A 16,580-nucleotide genomic window follows, 5' to 3' on the forward strand; every position below is an offset into this window, starting at 1 on the left:
GGGCTCCAGTGTTTTATTTTGGGTCTGAGCACAGCAGACAGAAGCTGTTAGCCTTTGGTCATCTGAGCTGGAATAATAATCCTTTGTATCAAATCTATTCATGGATGAGCTGTTGTGTTGGTCTGGAGAGGTCACTCACATTATGACGACGGGACCGCCGCTAATTGCACTGCATTTGTTCTGTCATTCAGAGCTGGTTTTGCTTGTATGGACTGATTGGACTTGGTTTTCACCATTTCTTACCTAAAATACACAGCTTCATGGCCTACAATGTGTCAATATCAGTCGCAAAAACTAAAAGTACTGCTACTGTGGGCATGGTACCGTGGTAACACTATAGTATTTTTCAAGTACCTTTGAATGCCATCATATGTAGTTTTATTCAAAAGTTTGTGCACCCCTCTGAGGTGCACAATAATCCAATCTACAAAGGAATTTGTGCACAGAGTTAATTTGTTACCATCTGACTGTAGCATTTTATAAGTCCCGCCAGGATTTCCCTTTATTGCAATATTTGCATTAAAACAAACAAAGGTACTACAGAAACAGAATAAACAAATGTATCAAATCAAACTCCATGAATTCAATGATGGTTCTTATTAAAGCTAGATATTCAGAAGTGAGTAACTTTCTATTTCTCTTTAGTTTTTTATGACTTTTATTCAGAGGATAAAATAGGCTGCTGTCACTTTTTTTTTAATTTTTTTTTTTGTATGAGAGGCTCTTTGGGCTGGCTCAGATGTTCATCCACCATTTCAAACGAATGTTTCTGCATGCATAGAGTTTCTTGACTTTATTCTCCACAGGTTAATATAAATCATCATTAGAGCGCCCTCTGCTGGCCGGCCTGACAGTGAGCGGTACTGCGCTCCATCTAGAGGTGGACTGAGGAAGTGCAGCACAGGTCAGGTCACTCAAGACCATTCATCATGATTTCTCCTGTTGACTGACAGTTTGGGATTTAAAATTGTATTTTAAAATTTAAATTAAAAGTCTCTTTGTGGAATAAACCCCAAACCTCTAACACAAAATATTAAAGTATTAAAATAAAACATCATGTGTCTTGTTGAAGAGAAGTGTGTTGTTCCTTCACAAAGTGTTTTTGTTTTATTCCAGTTGGTAACCACTAAGAACAGCCAGCAAATACGTGCTTAAAACCACCCAGAACTCCCTAAAAATGTTCTGAAAGCAACACTATCATTGCTCTGTGTCTCTATCCCTGTATTTATGGTGTGGACTTTTCTATTCTTATGGAATTGGAGCGATTATTAAAACATTATCTGTTTAGTTATCGTCTTTGGAAAGACTTTGGAAGTTTGAAAGGGCCTTAGCATTGAGTTTTGCACATGTAAATACCACTCACATTGACTTCGGAGGAAAATCTAGTTTTTAAATGACCTTTTATTCTGAAGGAATCTGCAGTTGTCAAAAAAATAAACAAACAAACAATCTGTTCTTGTAGCATGCAAATGAATCACGATATTATTTAATCACATCTGTCTTCATTCATCTTAAATAACATTATATGCTTTTTGAAGAGCATGAGTAATAAAGCAAAGTCAATCAATCAAGCTTCTTTACACAATTTATTAAACATTTTATCATCATTTCTGTACATTGCAATAAACAAATGACACTTCATTTAAAAAAAAACTGTCTGTGTATCACAGTGCTTCACTATGGGAATGAAATCAACAAACTGATTTCAATCAGATATCAGTAAAAAGGCCTGATATCTGTTTCCCTGTTCTTGGCTTAATTGTTCAGCATCACAGTGAAAAATCATCTCTTCAAAGTTTGCATGGATGTATCGACCCAAACCTTGAGGACAAGTACGCTGCCAAAGTGTGACAAACTTCACAAAGTCTCTCCAAGGTCCACGTCTGTATCAGATGGCAGCAGCGTTCAATGGGGCACTCCGAGTCAGTTTCCAGATGCTTTCAATCTCTCCTCCTGGATCTTTTTGCCACAGTTCATGGCCAGAGTTGCAACGGCGTACGAGGAAAGAATCACGATGGTGCTCCCAACGAAATGAGAGGAGGCTCCTCTCGGCATCACACGGACCGTCCTGTGGGGGTAAACCGTGTCTGAGACCCTCACGCTCACCGACTGGATCACGGGCTCCATGTGTGCTCAGGTAGAGACAGCTGGTCGATGTGAACAACACGAGACCTCTTTATAAGAGCCATGACGGACTCTCAAGACACGTCAGATCCTGACGGGAAACACAGGATGAGAAACAGATAGCCATGTGCAGGGTCAGTAGACGCCAGGATCTTAATAATTTAAGCTCATTAGTTACGGGAAAAGAGGCACACAGGTAAACAGCTCTGACATCAGGAGTGTGAAACTATTTACTCTAAAAGTTGTTTATAACTCATGTGAGGGCAAGGAAAGCATATAGAACTCTTAACCACAAGGTCATGGGTTCGATTCCCAAGAAAATGCATAATGCCAAATGCATAAATTGAAATGATATATTAATATTTTCTCCATTTATTTTACACAGACGTATTAGAAAAAAGATAATAAATACAAAGAAATCAAAGCAGTTAAGGTTAAATTTAAAAAGATTGAAAAAATAATAATAAAATAAAAATAAGCTATTAATAACAAATTAAAAGAATAAATAATTAACAATTTAAGAATAAAATCAGGTAAAAAAAAGTATATTTAAAAATGGATTACATTAATATTTTATTCTTAAATATTCTGAAAGAATTCTGAAGATTCTAGAATGTGTTGTTGCTAGGATACTAATCTGTTTCTAAGGTGTTCTGAGTTTTGTTGTTGTTATTTGTTTACCTCCTGACTGTGTGAAACTATCCTTCACCCTTGCTTCACTCTGTGATACTTGAGTCTTCATGGCTCAGGTTTCTCTTCAGCATAAATCTGTTTTTGTTTATACACTTATATTCACATTTACACCATATAAAAACTTATAAGATGAATTTGAGTGTCTAAACAGTGGGTGAGGTCACCAGAGGTCATGTCTGTCATACAGCAGGTGTAGTGTGTGTTTCACACCTGAGATGTGTGCTGAAGGATCAGTTACATTTACATTTATGCATTTAGCAGACGCTTTTATCCAAAGCGACTTACAGTGCATTCAGGCTAACATCATGTGTTCCCGGGGAATCAAACCCCCAACCTTGCGCTTCATAGCGCAATGCTCTACTAATTGAGCTACAGGAACACTTAACTGTCTGTTAACTGTCTGAACACTGTGGACACTCATCTGTGTATCAGGGACAAACAGATTGCAGTGAGGTTTTATTTTTATTTATTTTTTTGTTGCATGAAAGTAGGAAAAGGCCAATTCTAACAAATGTATGAGTTTACACTGAATTCTCTTATAAATGTCACAGCAGGATCATGTGGGTTGGTTTGTACGTGAGCAGTACATCTGTCCCGTGTTTGTCCATTCATTCATTTGACCTGCTGCAGATCACTTCTGTCAGCTCTGAATTAAACTCAGTCTCATTCTGCAGGCCAAGCTGCTTTACTGTCTGACCACACACACACACACACACACACATACACACACACACACACACACACACACCATGTAAAATAAGATCCCCACTGTGTTTCTATTAATGCACTTGTCTTTTAGGTTAAAATAAATGATTTAGACTTGGGTTTTCTGGGACACTTTGTGAGGTCACCGATGCTTTGGCCTTTGCTAGTTTGAATGAATTTTTTTTAAATGTTTAAATTCAAGTCAGGTTTGACCAATATTGAGAAAAAATTATTAATCTTCTTCATCATACATATTTAAAAAAGTAATTACTCTGACAGATTAATACTGATGGTTTATTGGTGAAGCTCATGAAGAAAAATCATATATTAAAAAAATAAATAAAATTGAAGCAAACAAATAATACTAAAAATGTCTAAACCATGTCTTATTAATATATAATTTTCTTGCATTCTTTTTTTATAATATGAAATAATATCAATCTTAATTTGCAATTAAAAAATATGGTATGTTCTATGAATAAGTGCAGTAAACCTAAAACCTATTTGCACCACAAACCAGTGTGATTATGATTATGATTATACATAAAATAATATGACAACAATCAGTTTGCAATATCAAGCAGCATAACGAGCTGTTTTGTATTTGCATACACTGTTTTGATCACCGTTAAATGATAAATAAAACACAAAGTGTGCCAAACCATACAAAGATATTTTATTAAAGGGGCAGTATCTACGACCAGAAGAGGTCGCGCGTGCACAACGGCAGAAGTATTCCATGACGCTCGTGCACAACGGGAACTCTTGAAAGCCCCAGGGGGCAAGGAACTCGACCGGAAGTTGAAGTCTGGTGGGGGCTGCCATCTTTTAGCAGAACTTTACTTGCGTTAGCATTCCCATTGACTCCCATTCATTTTGGCGTCACTTTGACAGCGAATAACTTTACATCTGAGGCGTTTAAAGACTCCGTTTGTCCATTATTTATTTCTAAAGATACACGACAATGTATAAAGGGCTCCATTACCTTCTACTGTATGTTACATTATGGACCCGTATAAACAGTTTTTGTAAAAAATAGGCTAACGATTGCGTCATAACCACTCTTCTCGCTGTTGCATTACCGTACAGACAGGAGGAGAAGCTCGCAGGCAATTAACTTAATATGGCATACTGGCGTTACATTTTAAAATACTATACAAAATAATTAATCAGAATACTTACTCCTGCTCACTCACGCCAAAGAACTCCCCGCTCAAGCTCGCTGTCTCTGCAAGATTAACGATGGCAGTTTGCACGCACAGCTACTAGAAGATTTACATCTGTCAGACAGGTTGCTGACGTCGTCAAGCTTCGTTTGAGTCTGCGCGTCAGAAACGGAAGTGCTAAAAAACGCTAAAAATGGGCTTCACTTGTCTCAATTGAGTTCCAATGGGGTCGCTGTGTCCATTTCTTTTACTGTCTATGGTTCGGAGCGGGATCGCGAATCATCTTAATCAGTTCGGGAGTTCGTAGTGGGTTCGCGAATCATTTGAGTCAGTTATGGGGATCGCGAATCATTTAAGTCAGTTCGGGAGTTCAAAGCGTGTTCTCGAATCATTTGAGTCAGTTTGGGGATCGCAAATCATTTGAATCATTTCGGGAGTTCGGAGCGGGATCACGAAAAATTTGAATCGGTTCGGGAGTTCGTAGCGGGTTCGCGAATCATTTGAGTCAGTTCGGGAGTTCAAAGCGGGTTCGCGAATCATTTGAGTCAGTTTGGGGATGTGTGCCTGCTTTGCCATAACATTTGTTTGCTTTATTTTCTTTAGTTTTTTTATATCTCTTGCTACTTATGTATGATAATGTGTACAGGTTCTGGTCATATAATTAGAATATCATAAAAGGTTTATTTATTTCACTAATTCCATTCAAAAAATGAAACTTGTATATTATATTTCTTCATTGCACACAGACTGATATATTTCAAATGTTTATTTCTTTAAATTTTGATGATTATAACTGACAACTAAGGAAAATCCCAAATTCAGTATCTCAGAAAATTAGAATATTGTGAAAAGGTTCAATATTGAAGACACCTGGTGCCACACTCTAATCAGCTAATGAACGCAAAACACTGCAAAGCCTTTAAATGGTCTCTCAGACTAGTTCTGTAGGCTACACAATCATAGGGAACACTGCTGACTTTACAGTTGTCCAAAAGATGACCATTGACACCTTGCACAAGGAGAACAAGACACAAAAGGTCATTGCAAAAGAGGCTGGCTGTTCACAGAGCTCTGTGTCCAAGCACATTAATAGAGAGACGAAGGGAAGGAAAAGATGTGGTAGAAAAAAAGTGTACAAGCAATAGGGATAACTGCACCCTGGAGAGGATTGTGAAACAGAACCCATTCAAAAATGTGGGGGAGATTCACAAAGAGTGGACTGCAGCTGGAGTCAGTGCTTAAAGAACCACTAAACACAGACGTATGCAAGACATGGGTTTCAGCTGTTGCATTCCTTGTGTCAAGCCACTCTTGAACAACAGACAGTGTCAGAAGCGTCTCGCTTCAAAAAGGACTGGACTGCTGCTGAGTGGTCCACAGTGATGTTCTCTGATGAAGGTAAATGTTGCATTTCCTTTGAATATCAGGGTCCCAGAGTCTGGAGGAAGAGAGGAGAGGCACACAATCCACGTTGCTTTAGTTCCAGTGGAGTTTCCACAGTAAGTAATGGTGCCATGTCATCTGCCATGTTTTCTGAGGTCCAAGGTCAACACAGCCGTATACCAGGAAGTTTTAGAGCACTTCATGCTTCCTGCTGCTAACCAACTTTATGGAGATGCAGATTTCATTTTCCAACAGGACTTGGAACCTGCACACAGTGCCAAAGCTTGCAGTACCTGGTTTAAAGACTTTTTTTTATTTTTTGTTCTTAATTGGCCAGCAAACTGACCTTAACCCCATAGAAAATCTATGGGGTATTGTGAAGAGGAAGATGCGATATGCCCGACCCAAGAATGCAGAAGAGCTGAAGGCCACTATCAGAGGAACCTGGGCTCTCATAACACCTGAGCAGTGGCACAGACTGATCGACTCAATGCCACGCTGCATTGCTGCAGTAATTCAGACAAAAGGAGCCCCAACTAAGTATTGAGTGCTGTACATGCTCATACTTTTCATGTTCATACTTTTCAGTTGGCCAAGATTTCTAAAAATCCTTTCTTTGTATTTGTCTTACGTTATTTTCTAATTTTCTGATACTGAATTTGGGATTTTCCTTAGTTGTCAGTTATATTCATCAAAATAAAAAGAAATAATAATAATAATAATATTTGAGATAGGAATTTTGGGTTTTCATGAGCTGTATGCCAAAATCATCAGTATTAAAACAATAAAAGACCTGAAATATTTCAGTTGGTGTGCAATGAATCTAAAATATATGAAAGTTTAATTTTTATCATTACATTATGGAAAATAATGAACTTTATCATAATATGCTAATTTTTTTAGAAGGATCAGTATGTGTGTAAAGAATGAATATACAATTTTAACTTTTTGAATGTAATTAGTGAAATAAATCAACTTTTTGATGCTATTCTAATTATATGACCAGCACCTGTATAATCATGGAAAAATAATTTGATTTTTTTTTTGTCTATCATCTGATTTAATCTTTATAAAAAAGGCTGGCTTTACATTAATGTAGATTAAGACGTTTAAATGATCCAAAACACTATGTGGCGCTATGCTTAGTAAGATGACGCTACTGCTGTGACGTAGGGTATCTTCTTCCGGTGGCTACACTCCCTCTTGCTCTTTTGTCAGTTTAGAAGGCGATGAGCGATCCATACAGATCAGTGGCCACCCCTCAGTCTGCTCAGTGCCAGATATGCGCTCATCTGTGCCCCTCCATCTGGTCGTGCCTAGCGGTGTCCAAAAACGTTGTTCTGGATCTATCGAATGACGTCCACACGCATCATAAAATGCCAAAAATGTATTGCGTAATAATATATAATAATTAATAAAATTCCTCGTTTTATAATAATAACGCTCCAAAGAGACAGATAAACATCCCGGAAGCAGAGAGAGAGGATGACATGAACTGAGAGCGAGAGAGAGGTGCTAAAAGGAGCGGACGCGGTAGCAGTGCGTCATCGTGTTGACGATCTCGCGCAAGTTCCTTTATGGTTTCGCAGGCATGCGTTCAGTGCTCGTGCTTCTGCGGGATGCGAGCATCACAGATCCTCGTTCAGCCTTTAGTACGAGTATGATAACGTTCTAGATGGACCCGAGCGGAGTGAGTCTCCACTGATCCCCGCAGCAGGAGCAGCAGCGTGTCCTTCGCCGCACGCGACATGGATGATTCGGGAGTAATCAGGCGCAGGCGGCTCCAGGTCAGAGATGCATGCCTTTAGACACATTACCATGTTTACTAGACACGCACAAGCTCAGCTAACACAAATACATAGCTGTTCCGTAACTGCAAAGTAATCTGATGACGAAAGTTACATCGTGGCAACGGGAAAAGTGAAAGGTGCGTGCGTATACGTCACCACAACGTAACTTGTGATGTTGCCAGTAAGTAACTGCGACGTCGTGGATCGGTAGTTGTGTGCTCGTAATTAGCTGCTGTTTTATTATTATTATTTTTTTATATACAATTATTCCATTTCTATGGGCGGGCATTCAGTAGTTTAACCTAATGTATGTCCTCATATGCCCAAACTATTTTAAAGGCTGTTTCAACAGCTGTGAATTACGAATTGACTTAAACAGTCCCCCTCTTTGGAAAAGCATGGTATTGACTCAGAATAGGCTACATACAATTATTTTTGCTTCTCGACAGAGCAACATACGCATAAAAACTGAGCCGTATTGGATCGGACTGTCTATGGCAAGCCGTTTTAGCGTTTAAACCTTGGATTTGAATATCCATAAATATAATTACGGATAGTCACAATTGTAATTCCAGAAATCTATATTGCAATTATGATTCGTCGTAATTTGAATGAAGATATTTACAATTTGATTATGACTAGTCGTAATATCCATTGAAGATATTTACAGTGCTATTACGACATAATAGCATAATAACGACATAATCTTCCATTGGCATCCATTAAAAAATATTTTCAGATATCTTCAAATTACTTTTGATTAGTCGTAATTCCAATCCAAGATATCTTTAAATATGATTTGCCTAGTCTTAATTTTAATAAGATGTATATCAAATTACAATTTGACTATTGATAATTTAATTAGATATTTCATCAAATTAGTTTTAACTAGTAGTAATTCCAATTCATGATATCTTTACATTTGATTTGACTAGTCAAAATACATTTTAAAATATCTTCGATTATTATTTTTTAATGTATCCAAAACACATTTGTAGATATTTGCAATTAATTTATGACTAGTCAAATTACAGTTGTAGATATATTGAATTTGAATTAAGACTAGTTAAAACCCATTTATATATGACTGCACTTTAATTATGGATATCCCAATTAGATTTTTGAGGAAGAACTATATTTAGAGATATCTGAATTTAGGTTTGTGTCTAGGCATAATTGCAATATAGATATCTGGAATTAACAAGTTGACTAGTCAAAATAAGTTTATAGATATCTACAATGTGCATTAGGGCTGCACAATGTGTTGTTTAAGCATCGATATCGCGATGTACAAATCCACGATAGTCACATCTCGGGATGTGCGATGTAGGCTGTCATAGTTGATCCGTTATTCATTAATTGTCTGGGCCAAAGAGCGCGCGTGAGAGAGAGAGAGCGTGAGCGCGCGGCCGGCGACACACTAGATGCGTGGTGCAAGCGTCTCAGCTGCGTGGCATGTCCGTTTTTAATTTGGCTCCCATGTTAACAGGTTAGAGCTTGCAGACTGCCTGAGCCGCGTGGAAAACACATGCATTCTAGAAATAGAGCCGACGCCTATTTATATTGCACCTGTCACCGGCCTGAGAGAGAGAGCGCGCGTGCAAAGCGAGCCCTGGCCGCACGCTCAATGTCTTCAAACAACACGAGCGCTGTCTTGCTCTCTCTCCCTCGTGCATATTAATCAATTGACACGATGGTGTCGATGTTTAAATCATTTAAAATGAGAATTTAAGTTTGCTCACCCCATTTTTGTTTGTAAGAATATTTTTTTATTTCATATCGCAGAAAAATAAAATATCGCAATTAGGGATGCACCGAAATGAAATTCTTGGCCGAAGCCGAAGCCGAATAATAATGAAATGCTTGGCCGAAGGCCGAAGGCCGAATACCGAACGCGATGTTTCGCATTTTTTCCATTTATTTTGCCAATCTGTCACCTTTTTCAGGCCTTCTGAGTTTGCAGGTATGGACATGAGATGCAGCACTAAACAGTCTCTCACTGTTGGTGCTTGTGCATGGAGCAGACAAGTACCTGCAGAATAGTTGAACATTTTATTGCAGTTTTCTGACAGTTGCTCATTTCAAAACGAACAATGTCTTCAAGATAATGAAATGGTTGAAACCCAGTGTAGGCCTACTATTTTACTACACTGAAAATAGTTCAGAATTTTCACAAAATACATATAAAATATAGGTAGTAACACTTTATAATGTTTGTTAACGTTATTGCATTAACTAACAATGAGCAATACATTTGTTATGGTATTTATTAATCTTCGTTAATGTAAGATAATAAAAAATATTTAGTTCATGTTAGTATAAGTGCATTAACAATTTTAACAAATAGGCCTACCTACCACTTTTGATACTTTTTAATTCAGAAATTACAAATGTGATACTTAATTTTAATACTGTATTAGTAAATGTTAACATTAAGATTAATAAATGCTTTTAATAAGGGTTTTTCATTGTTAGTTAAAATTAAAAATAGAAACTACTTATAAAGTGTTACCATAATCCAAAATATAAATAAAATCTTAAATTAATTTCCCATACAAGGAGCCTACCTGCGTGCCATCTGCGCCAGGTCAGGAAAGCGGCCTTGATTATTGCCACAGCCCATATAGAATCACAGACAGCAATTATTTTATCAGTTTTAACAATGAAGCTATGCGTCAGATTTCATCTTCATATAATATCCAATTTTGAATCCTTATCCAACCAGGGTTTAAAATTAGGATTGAGGGGACAGCATTTCCCCATTGTTGCTTTAATGCTTTGTCTCCCATTCTCACCGACATTGTCATAAACATCATAAAAAACTATTTTAAATGATCATACGCCTTCTTGCTACATGCTGCTGTCGCCTTTTTTTTTTTCTTTTTTTTTGATGACGCGTCGCGCATGCGGCGGACGACTGTGCGCCACTGGTGGCTGGTGTTGCCAGATTGGGTGTTTTTTCGCTACATATTAAGACCCGTTTACGGTGTGTTTTAGCCGGGCTTTCGCCAGGAAGGCTCTATAGAAATCTGGCACCCTATTGAACGAAGTTAACCTGAGAGAGCGTGCCGTTCACAGACACCAGAATGAACGAGTTGACAGTAACGTTCATCAGGTAGTAATACAGCACGTTCAGTTCACGTTCGCCCAAAATATGAACGAGTTCATGAACTATCGTTCAATGAACGCGTTCAGGCACAACACTGCCCATCTAACTGTTGAGCAGTCGAGCTTGTCCTCTGTCTTGCAAATGGGTTATTCTCTTGGAGGATCTCATCGAACATGTCAGACAGCCAGACTGTGCGCGGCTCATCTGTAGTACGAGCCAGTTTACTCTCTGTTTTCATCTCCTGCGCTGTGCATCACCTGACAGTCTCCATCACCTAGCGGCTTTCCCAAATCCAGAACAATGTCTGCAAACGGCCGTTTTTGCATCTTTATCTGACACTTTTTAAAGTGTTTCCACACTGCTGACATGTTTGCTGCATAAAGCGCGCGCCTATCACTCTACGCGGGTTATTTGATTGCGTCATTAAAAACGTCATTGTTCGGCAAAATTTATTCGGCCTTTTTACTTATTCGGCCGAACACCGAAAGTGCTTTTTTGGCTATTTTCGGCCGAATAATTTCGGTTGCCGAACATTCGGTGCATCCCTAATCGCAATGTAAATTTTTCCCAATATCGTGCAGCCCTAATGTGCATGCAAATACACCTTCGTTGAGCCCCACCTTAAATGTTTTATTAAACCAATCCTAGCTTGGAAACTGTTGTCATCCGCAATTTTATCTAAGGTCCTGCCTCTTTGGGTAATTTTAAACTGTTTTATACAGAAGTAATTCAAAAGTATGAAATGTAGCTGGAGCATGTGTAGAAGTGGTAGGCTGTAGAGAGAGGACTTGAATAGGCTTTTGTCCTGTTCTATATTGTAATGTTAAGACGTGTGTGTGTGTGCTGTAGATTAAATTTTGTTACCCTTTATTTACAAATGAACACATGTTTAAGCCTCATGTCAGCCATTGCAAAATTTTATATAATGTTAAAAGAATCAGAGCGTCTATTGACACTAAGTGCAAATAGCCTGCCTTGTTTACGCTATCCGCCCATCAACATGTGATTAGGATAGTCAAGACTGAAAAGGGGACATATAGTAGTTTAACCTAATTTATGTCCTCATTTGCCCAAAATATTTTAAAAGGCTGTTTCAACAGCTGTGATTGACGAATAGACTTGTTCACTGTCGTGTCACAGCTGTGTGGGCGGAGTCTGCTTGGGGGAAAAACAGTCCTTTCCTCCTTTTTGTTACAAGTAAGGGTGTGTATGCTAACATAGAATAAAGAGCTTGAGGAGTGTCTTAAACAAATGAGGAGTTTACTGAAGATAGAAGGAGAATACAGACAATATACTACACTTTAGCTTCATTACATCACAATAACTTACAATACATATACAAATACAATCACGGACGAGGAAGAACTGAACAGACCGGGTATTTAAACACACAGGAAGTAATGAGGGAACTGGAGACAGGTGGGGAATAATCAATTAACAAAACAAGAACAGGAAGAAGACCAAATAAGGAAACAGAAAGTTCATTAAATTAACAGTTCGCCCCCTCCCGGAACGGTGCGTCCTCGCACCGCAAGAGGAATACCAGCGGAGGGAGGGTGGGGGTTCTGGAGGCGGGCGTGGGGCAGACAAGGGGCAGGCGAAGAGGGAGCAAGGAGGTAGGGACCAGGGCGGAGTGGATGGAGGGAGGAGCCATGGAGGAGCCCGGAGCAGGAGGAGCCAGGTGGTCCTCCAGAGACCAGGCAGGATGGAGATCCATGGTGGAGTCGACGGCGAGAGGAGCCATGGTGGAGAAGGGACCGACGACACCAGGGGGCTGACAGGCGGAGACTGCACCGGTGGGTGAGGAGTCCAAGATGGAGCAGCGCAACCGCAGAGCCAGGGTGAAGCCGAGGATCCGGAGGGCCTAGGTGGAGCAGAAGGCTCAGGCGACCAAGGCGGAAGCGGCGCCCTGGAAGACCGCTGCAGAGCCGGAGTGACTGAGGATGGAGGGGGAACCCCTGACAGAGCCGGAGGGATGGAGTGACGAGGTGAAGCCAGAGGAAAGGAGTCCCGAGGTGGCGGATGGACGACGAATGACCAAGGTGGAGCCGGAGGGATGAGGGAGTCCTGTGGAGCAGGTGAGATGCCAGGCCACAGTGGAGATGAGGGAGCTAAGAGCCAAAGCGGAGCCGCTGGGTCGAAGGACCGAGGAGGAGTCCAGGGCTCGGAGGCTGGAGGTGGAGACAAGAATTTCACACGCCTAGGCAGAGCTGGAGTCCAGCGGCGAACCATCGCGCCCAGATGGCGCGGACTGAGGGTGAGCCGCGGGACTGACTGGCACCAGCAGAGATGAGGTCAAGGAACTGTCTGGTCCTAGGAGGAGATGAGAGAGGAAGGATGGGAAGAAACACAGGAGGATCAGGGCTGGACGGAACCAGCAGAAGTGGAGCAGGGGAACTGGCAGGTCTAGGAGGAGGTGGGAGAGGGAGGATGGGAGGGAATACAGGAGACACAGGAAATTCAAGGCTGGGCGGAACCAGCGGAGACACAGAAAATTCAGTGCTCGGCAGAACCAGCAGGGAAACAGAAAATTCTGAGCTGGGCGGAACCAGTGGAGACAAAGGAAATTCAGAGCTGGGCGGAACCAGCGGAGACACAGAAAATTAAGAGCTGGACAGAACCAGTGGAGAAACAGAAAACTCAGGGCTGGGTGGAACCAGCGGAGAAACAGAAAATTCAGGGCTGGGCAGAACCAGAGGAAATGGAGTATAGGAACTGACTGGAGCAGGTAGGAGTGAGAGACTGAGAGGGTATACAGGGGGATCAGGGCTGGACGGAACCAGCGGAAAAACAGGGGATTCAGGAATGATCTCCATAGACCAGTCCATAAGGTCCATAAATTGCTCCATATAATTTCCAGAAACCGAAAACAGCTCACCCTCAGTCACAGAAGTGTGGGCAGAGCTTTCCTCCACGCCCTCGATCTCCACTAAAACTCCCACAACGCACGGTGTTGCCGGCTCTCACACCTGGACAGTTGCGCTCTCGAGGTCCTACTCCCTGTCGGTGAATGGCTCGGGCTCTGCGGCTGCGGTGGGCTCTGGCTCCGTGCTGCGTGATGGCGGCTGGCTGGTCTCTGGGTCAAGAGTGGGGCTGGAGATATCCTCTTCGGCGGTGCAGATGGTCCATGAAGATCCATTTTTCTCCAGCACCCATTCCACAAAAGCGTTTAACAGTTAAATTCTTAAATCTTAAGTAATTCTTGTTAATGTGTTCAAGTGTTGTTCAAGTGTTCATGTCCCTGAGTAATATCTGCATCCACTGAAGTCTGAAGAGAACACAATATGCTAGTAGAAAGCTCATTTTGGAAATATAGTTAATATCAGTAATAAGCAGCATGCATGATACAAGGAAGTGGTCGGTAACATTATCACTTTTGAGGAATTATATCTATATCAGTAAGATCGATTCCATGCAATATAATTAAATCTAGAGTATGATTGAAACAATGACTAGCAAGGTGATGTTTAGCTTGACTCCAAAATGGTATAATAGGTCAGTAAACCAGTTCTAATGCATCATTTGTGTTATCAATGTGAATGTTAAAATCTAAGACAATTAGTGCTTTATCAACATTTAACAATAGCTCTGAGAGGAAATCTGCCAATTCTTTTAGGAATTCTGTATAATGCACTGATGATCTATACTCAGTAGCCAGAGCAAGACACACAATAGATTTATTTTGCATGTCTGACAGTGTAACATTTAAGCAGAAGTATTTCGAATGAGTTAAACCTGTATCCTGTTTTCTGGGTAACATTGAGAATATCGCTATTTATTGTTGCAACACCTCCACCACAACCAGTCTGACAGGGCTCATGCTTATAACAGTTGTTTGGTGGAGTAGACTCATTTAGACCAATATAATCATTTGGTTTTAGCTAGGTTTCAGTCAAGCAGAGTACATCAAAACTATTATCTGTGATCATTTCATTTACAATAACTGCTATGGGGGATAATATTTATGAGCCCAAACTTTAAAAATAGTTTTATTGGTTATATGATGTGTATAGAGTCAAGCAGAAGTGAAATGTTGAACAATAACAAAATGTCTTATGACCACTGAGTAATGCCCAAAAATATACCAAGCACAGCAGACACAGGATGTTCTGCTTTTCAATCGCACAAATAAAATTAGACATGCCTAATTTGTTAACAATAAACAAGGTGAGAGAAAAAAAGAACATTTCATAAATCCCTAAACACATTTTAATAGATTGATGCTGAATTATATACATTTCATGATACAGAATAATTAGACATGCTTTTGATTAATACAATTTATTTATAACCATTTTAAAAGGATTCCAAAAAAACATGGAATTATTATTAATTTGGGGAGGGGGTGTAAAATGATATGGAATTTGGTTAAAAAATAAAACCGATTTCATAGGGCCCTAGCCTAGTTTTTTGTTGTGGTAATTTGAAGGTCCTCTCAAAAGGTTGTTGGTCTAGTCTAGTGGATAAATAACTGTAGACTGTACGTTTGAACAGCGTACAATAATTTTCTCCCAAATAAAATAATTTTGAACTTATAGTATGATACTTTAGATATTTACGATCCAAAACACTGGTTAACAATATATTATGAAAAGAGAACCGATCAAAAATACATGATGTGAGATCTGATAGGACCATAGACTGTGAAACCAGTGGGGAGTGGTATTCTTTGAAATATCATGGTAATATTCAGTACAATTACATTATAGTGTGTATGGTTTTTTGTAAACGTACTGTAGTATAGAGATAGCATTCTTTGATGTGTCTTGGATGGATATAGTAAACATTGAGCACTATGATATATGTCAAAATACCATGATATTACTATCTGATTCTCTCATTACTACATAAGGACAGTGTAACCAATGGGAAGTGGTATTCTTTGGAAAACCATGGTATATATCAATGTACTGTATGGTATTAATGCGTTTTTAAACATGTATTATTGTAATACCATGTTTTTTGGAAATGTACCATGAAAATATAATGGATTTTAGATCTTCAAAGAATACAGAATTTTCATTTTGGTGCATCCCTAGATGTAAGACAACATACTGTATTTAATTTAATATAAATTTAAAGGTCCTATGACATGAAAATTTCACTTTCTGAGGTTTTTTAACATTAATATGAGTTCTCCTATCCTGTATATGGTCCCCAAGTTTCTAGAAATTTGAATCGGTGTAAATTGAGATTTTTCTATCTTTCTCTGCCTTTGAGAAAATGGAAGCTCAATCAGGCTGATCTTGAATCTCCTCGTTGTGACATTGCAACGATAATTGTTACCTCCCCTTTCTCTGCTTTGCCCGCCCAAATATTTACATAGAATTCAGTCGCAATGTCAGCACAGGCATTACTAACAGACTTTTATGATATGGATTCGACAGCACTGCCACAAACAGTGAGTAACAGTGTTCATTAATGCCTGATCTGTGATCAGTGATTTCTGATGGGTAGCTAATCATTCAGGTTCACACAGACTTTCTTTCTAAATCGTTTAATACTGTTTATGCATCAGTGAATCAAGCCAGTGACTGTACGATCAACTTCACGTTGTTTCTCTTAGTAGCATGAAACAAATCTGTTATTTAAATTGTGATTTAACTACAG

General features: G+C 39.6%; 1 protein-coding gene across 5 annotated transcripts in view; it reads left to right on the plus strand.

The window, feature by feature from the left end:
* The first annotated feature begins 7,137 nt into the window (after positions 1 to 7,137).
* Positions 7,138 to 16,580, plus strand: part of LOC113054640 (microtubule-associated serine/threonine-protein kinase 1-like) — a 35,149-nt gene continuing 25,706 nt past the window's right edge. For all 5 annotated transcript variants that reach the window (XR_003277416.1, XM_026220330.1, XM_026220349.1 and 2 more), the window contains exon 1: positions 7,138 to 7,858. Coding sequence is in view for 4 of the 5 variants with exons in the window: in XM_026220330.1 (XP_026076115.1) it covers positions 7,820 to 7,858 (39 nt within the window). In the remaining variant the exon portion in view is untranslated. The remainder of the gene's footprint in view (positions 7,859 to 16,580) is intronic.

The sequence above is a fragment of the Carassius auratus genome, chromosome 3 (assembly GCF_003368295.1).
Source record: "Carassius auratus strain Wakin chromosome 3, ASM336829v1, whole genome shotgun sequence".
NCBI classification, from domain to species: domain Eukaryota; kingdom Metazoa; phylum Chordata; class Actinopteri; order Cypriniformes; family Cyprinidae; genus Carassius; species Carassius auratus.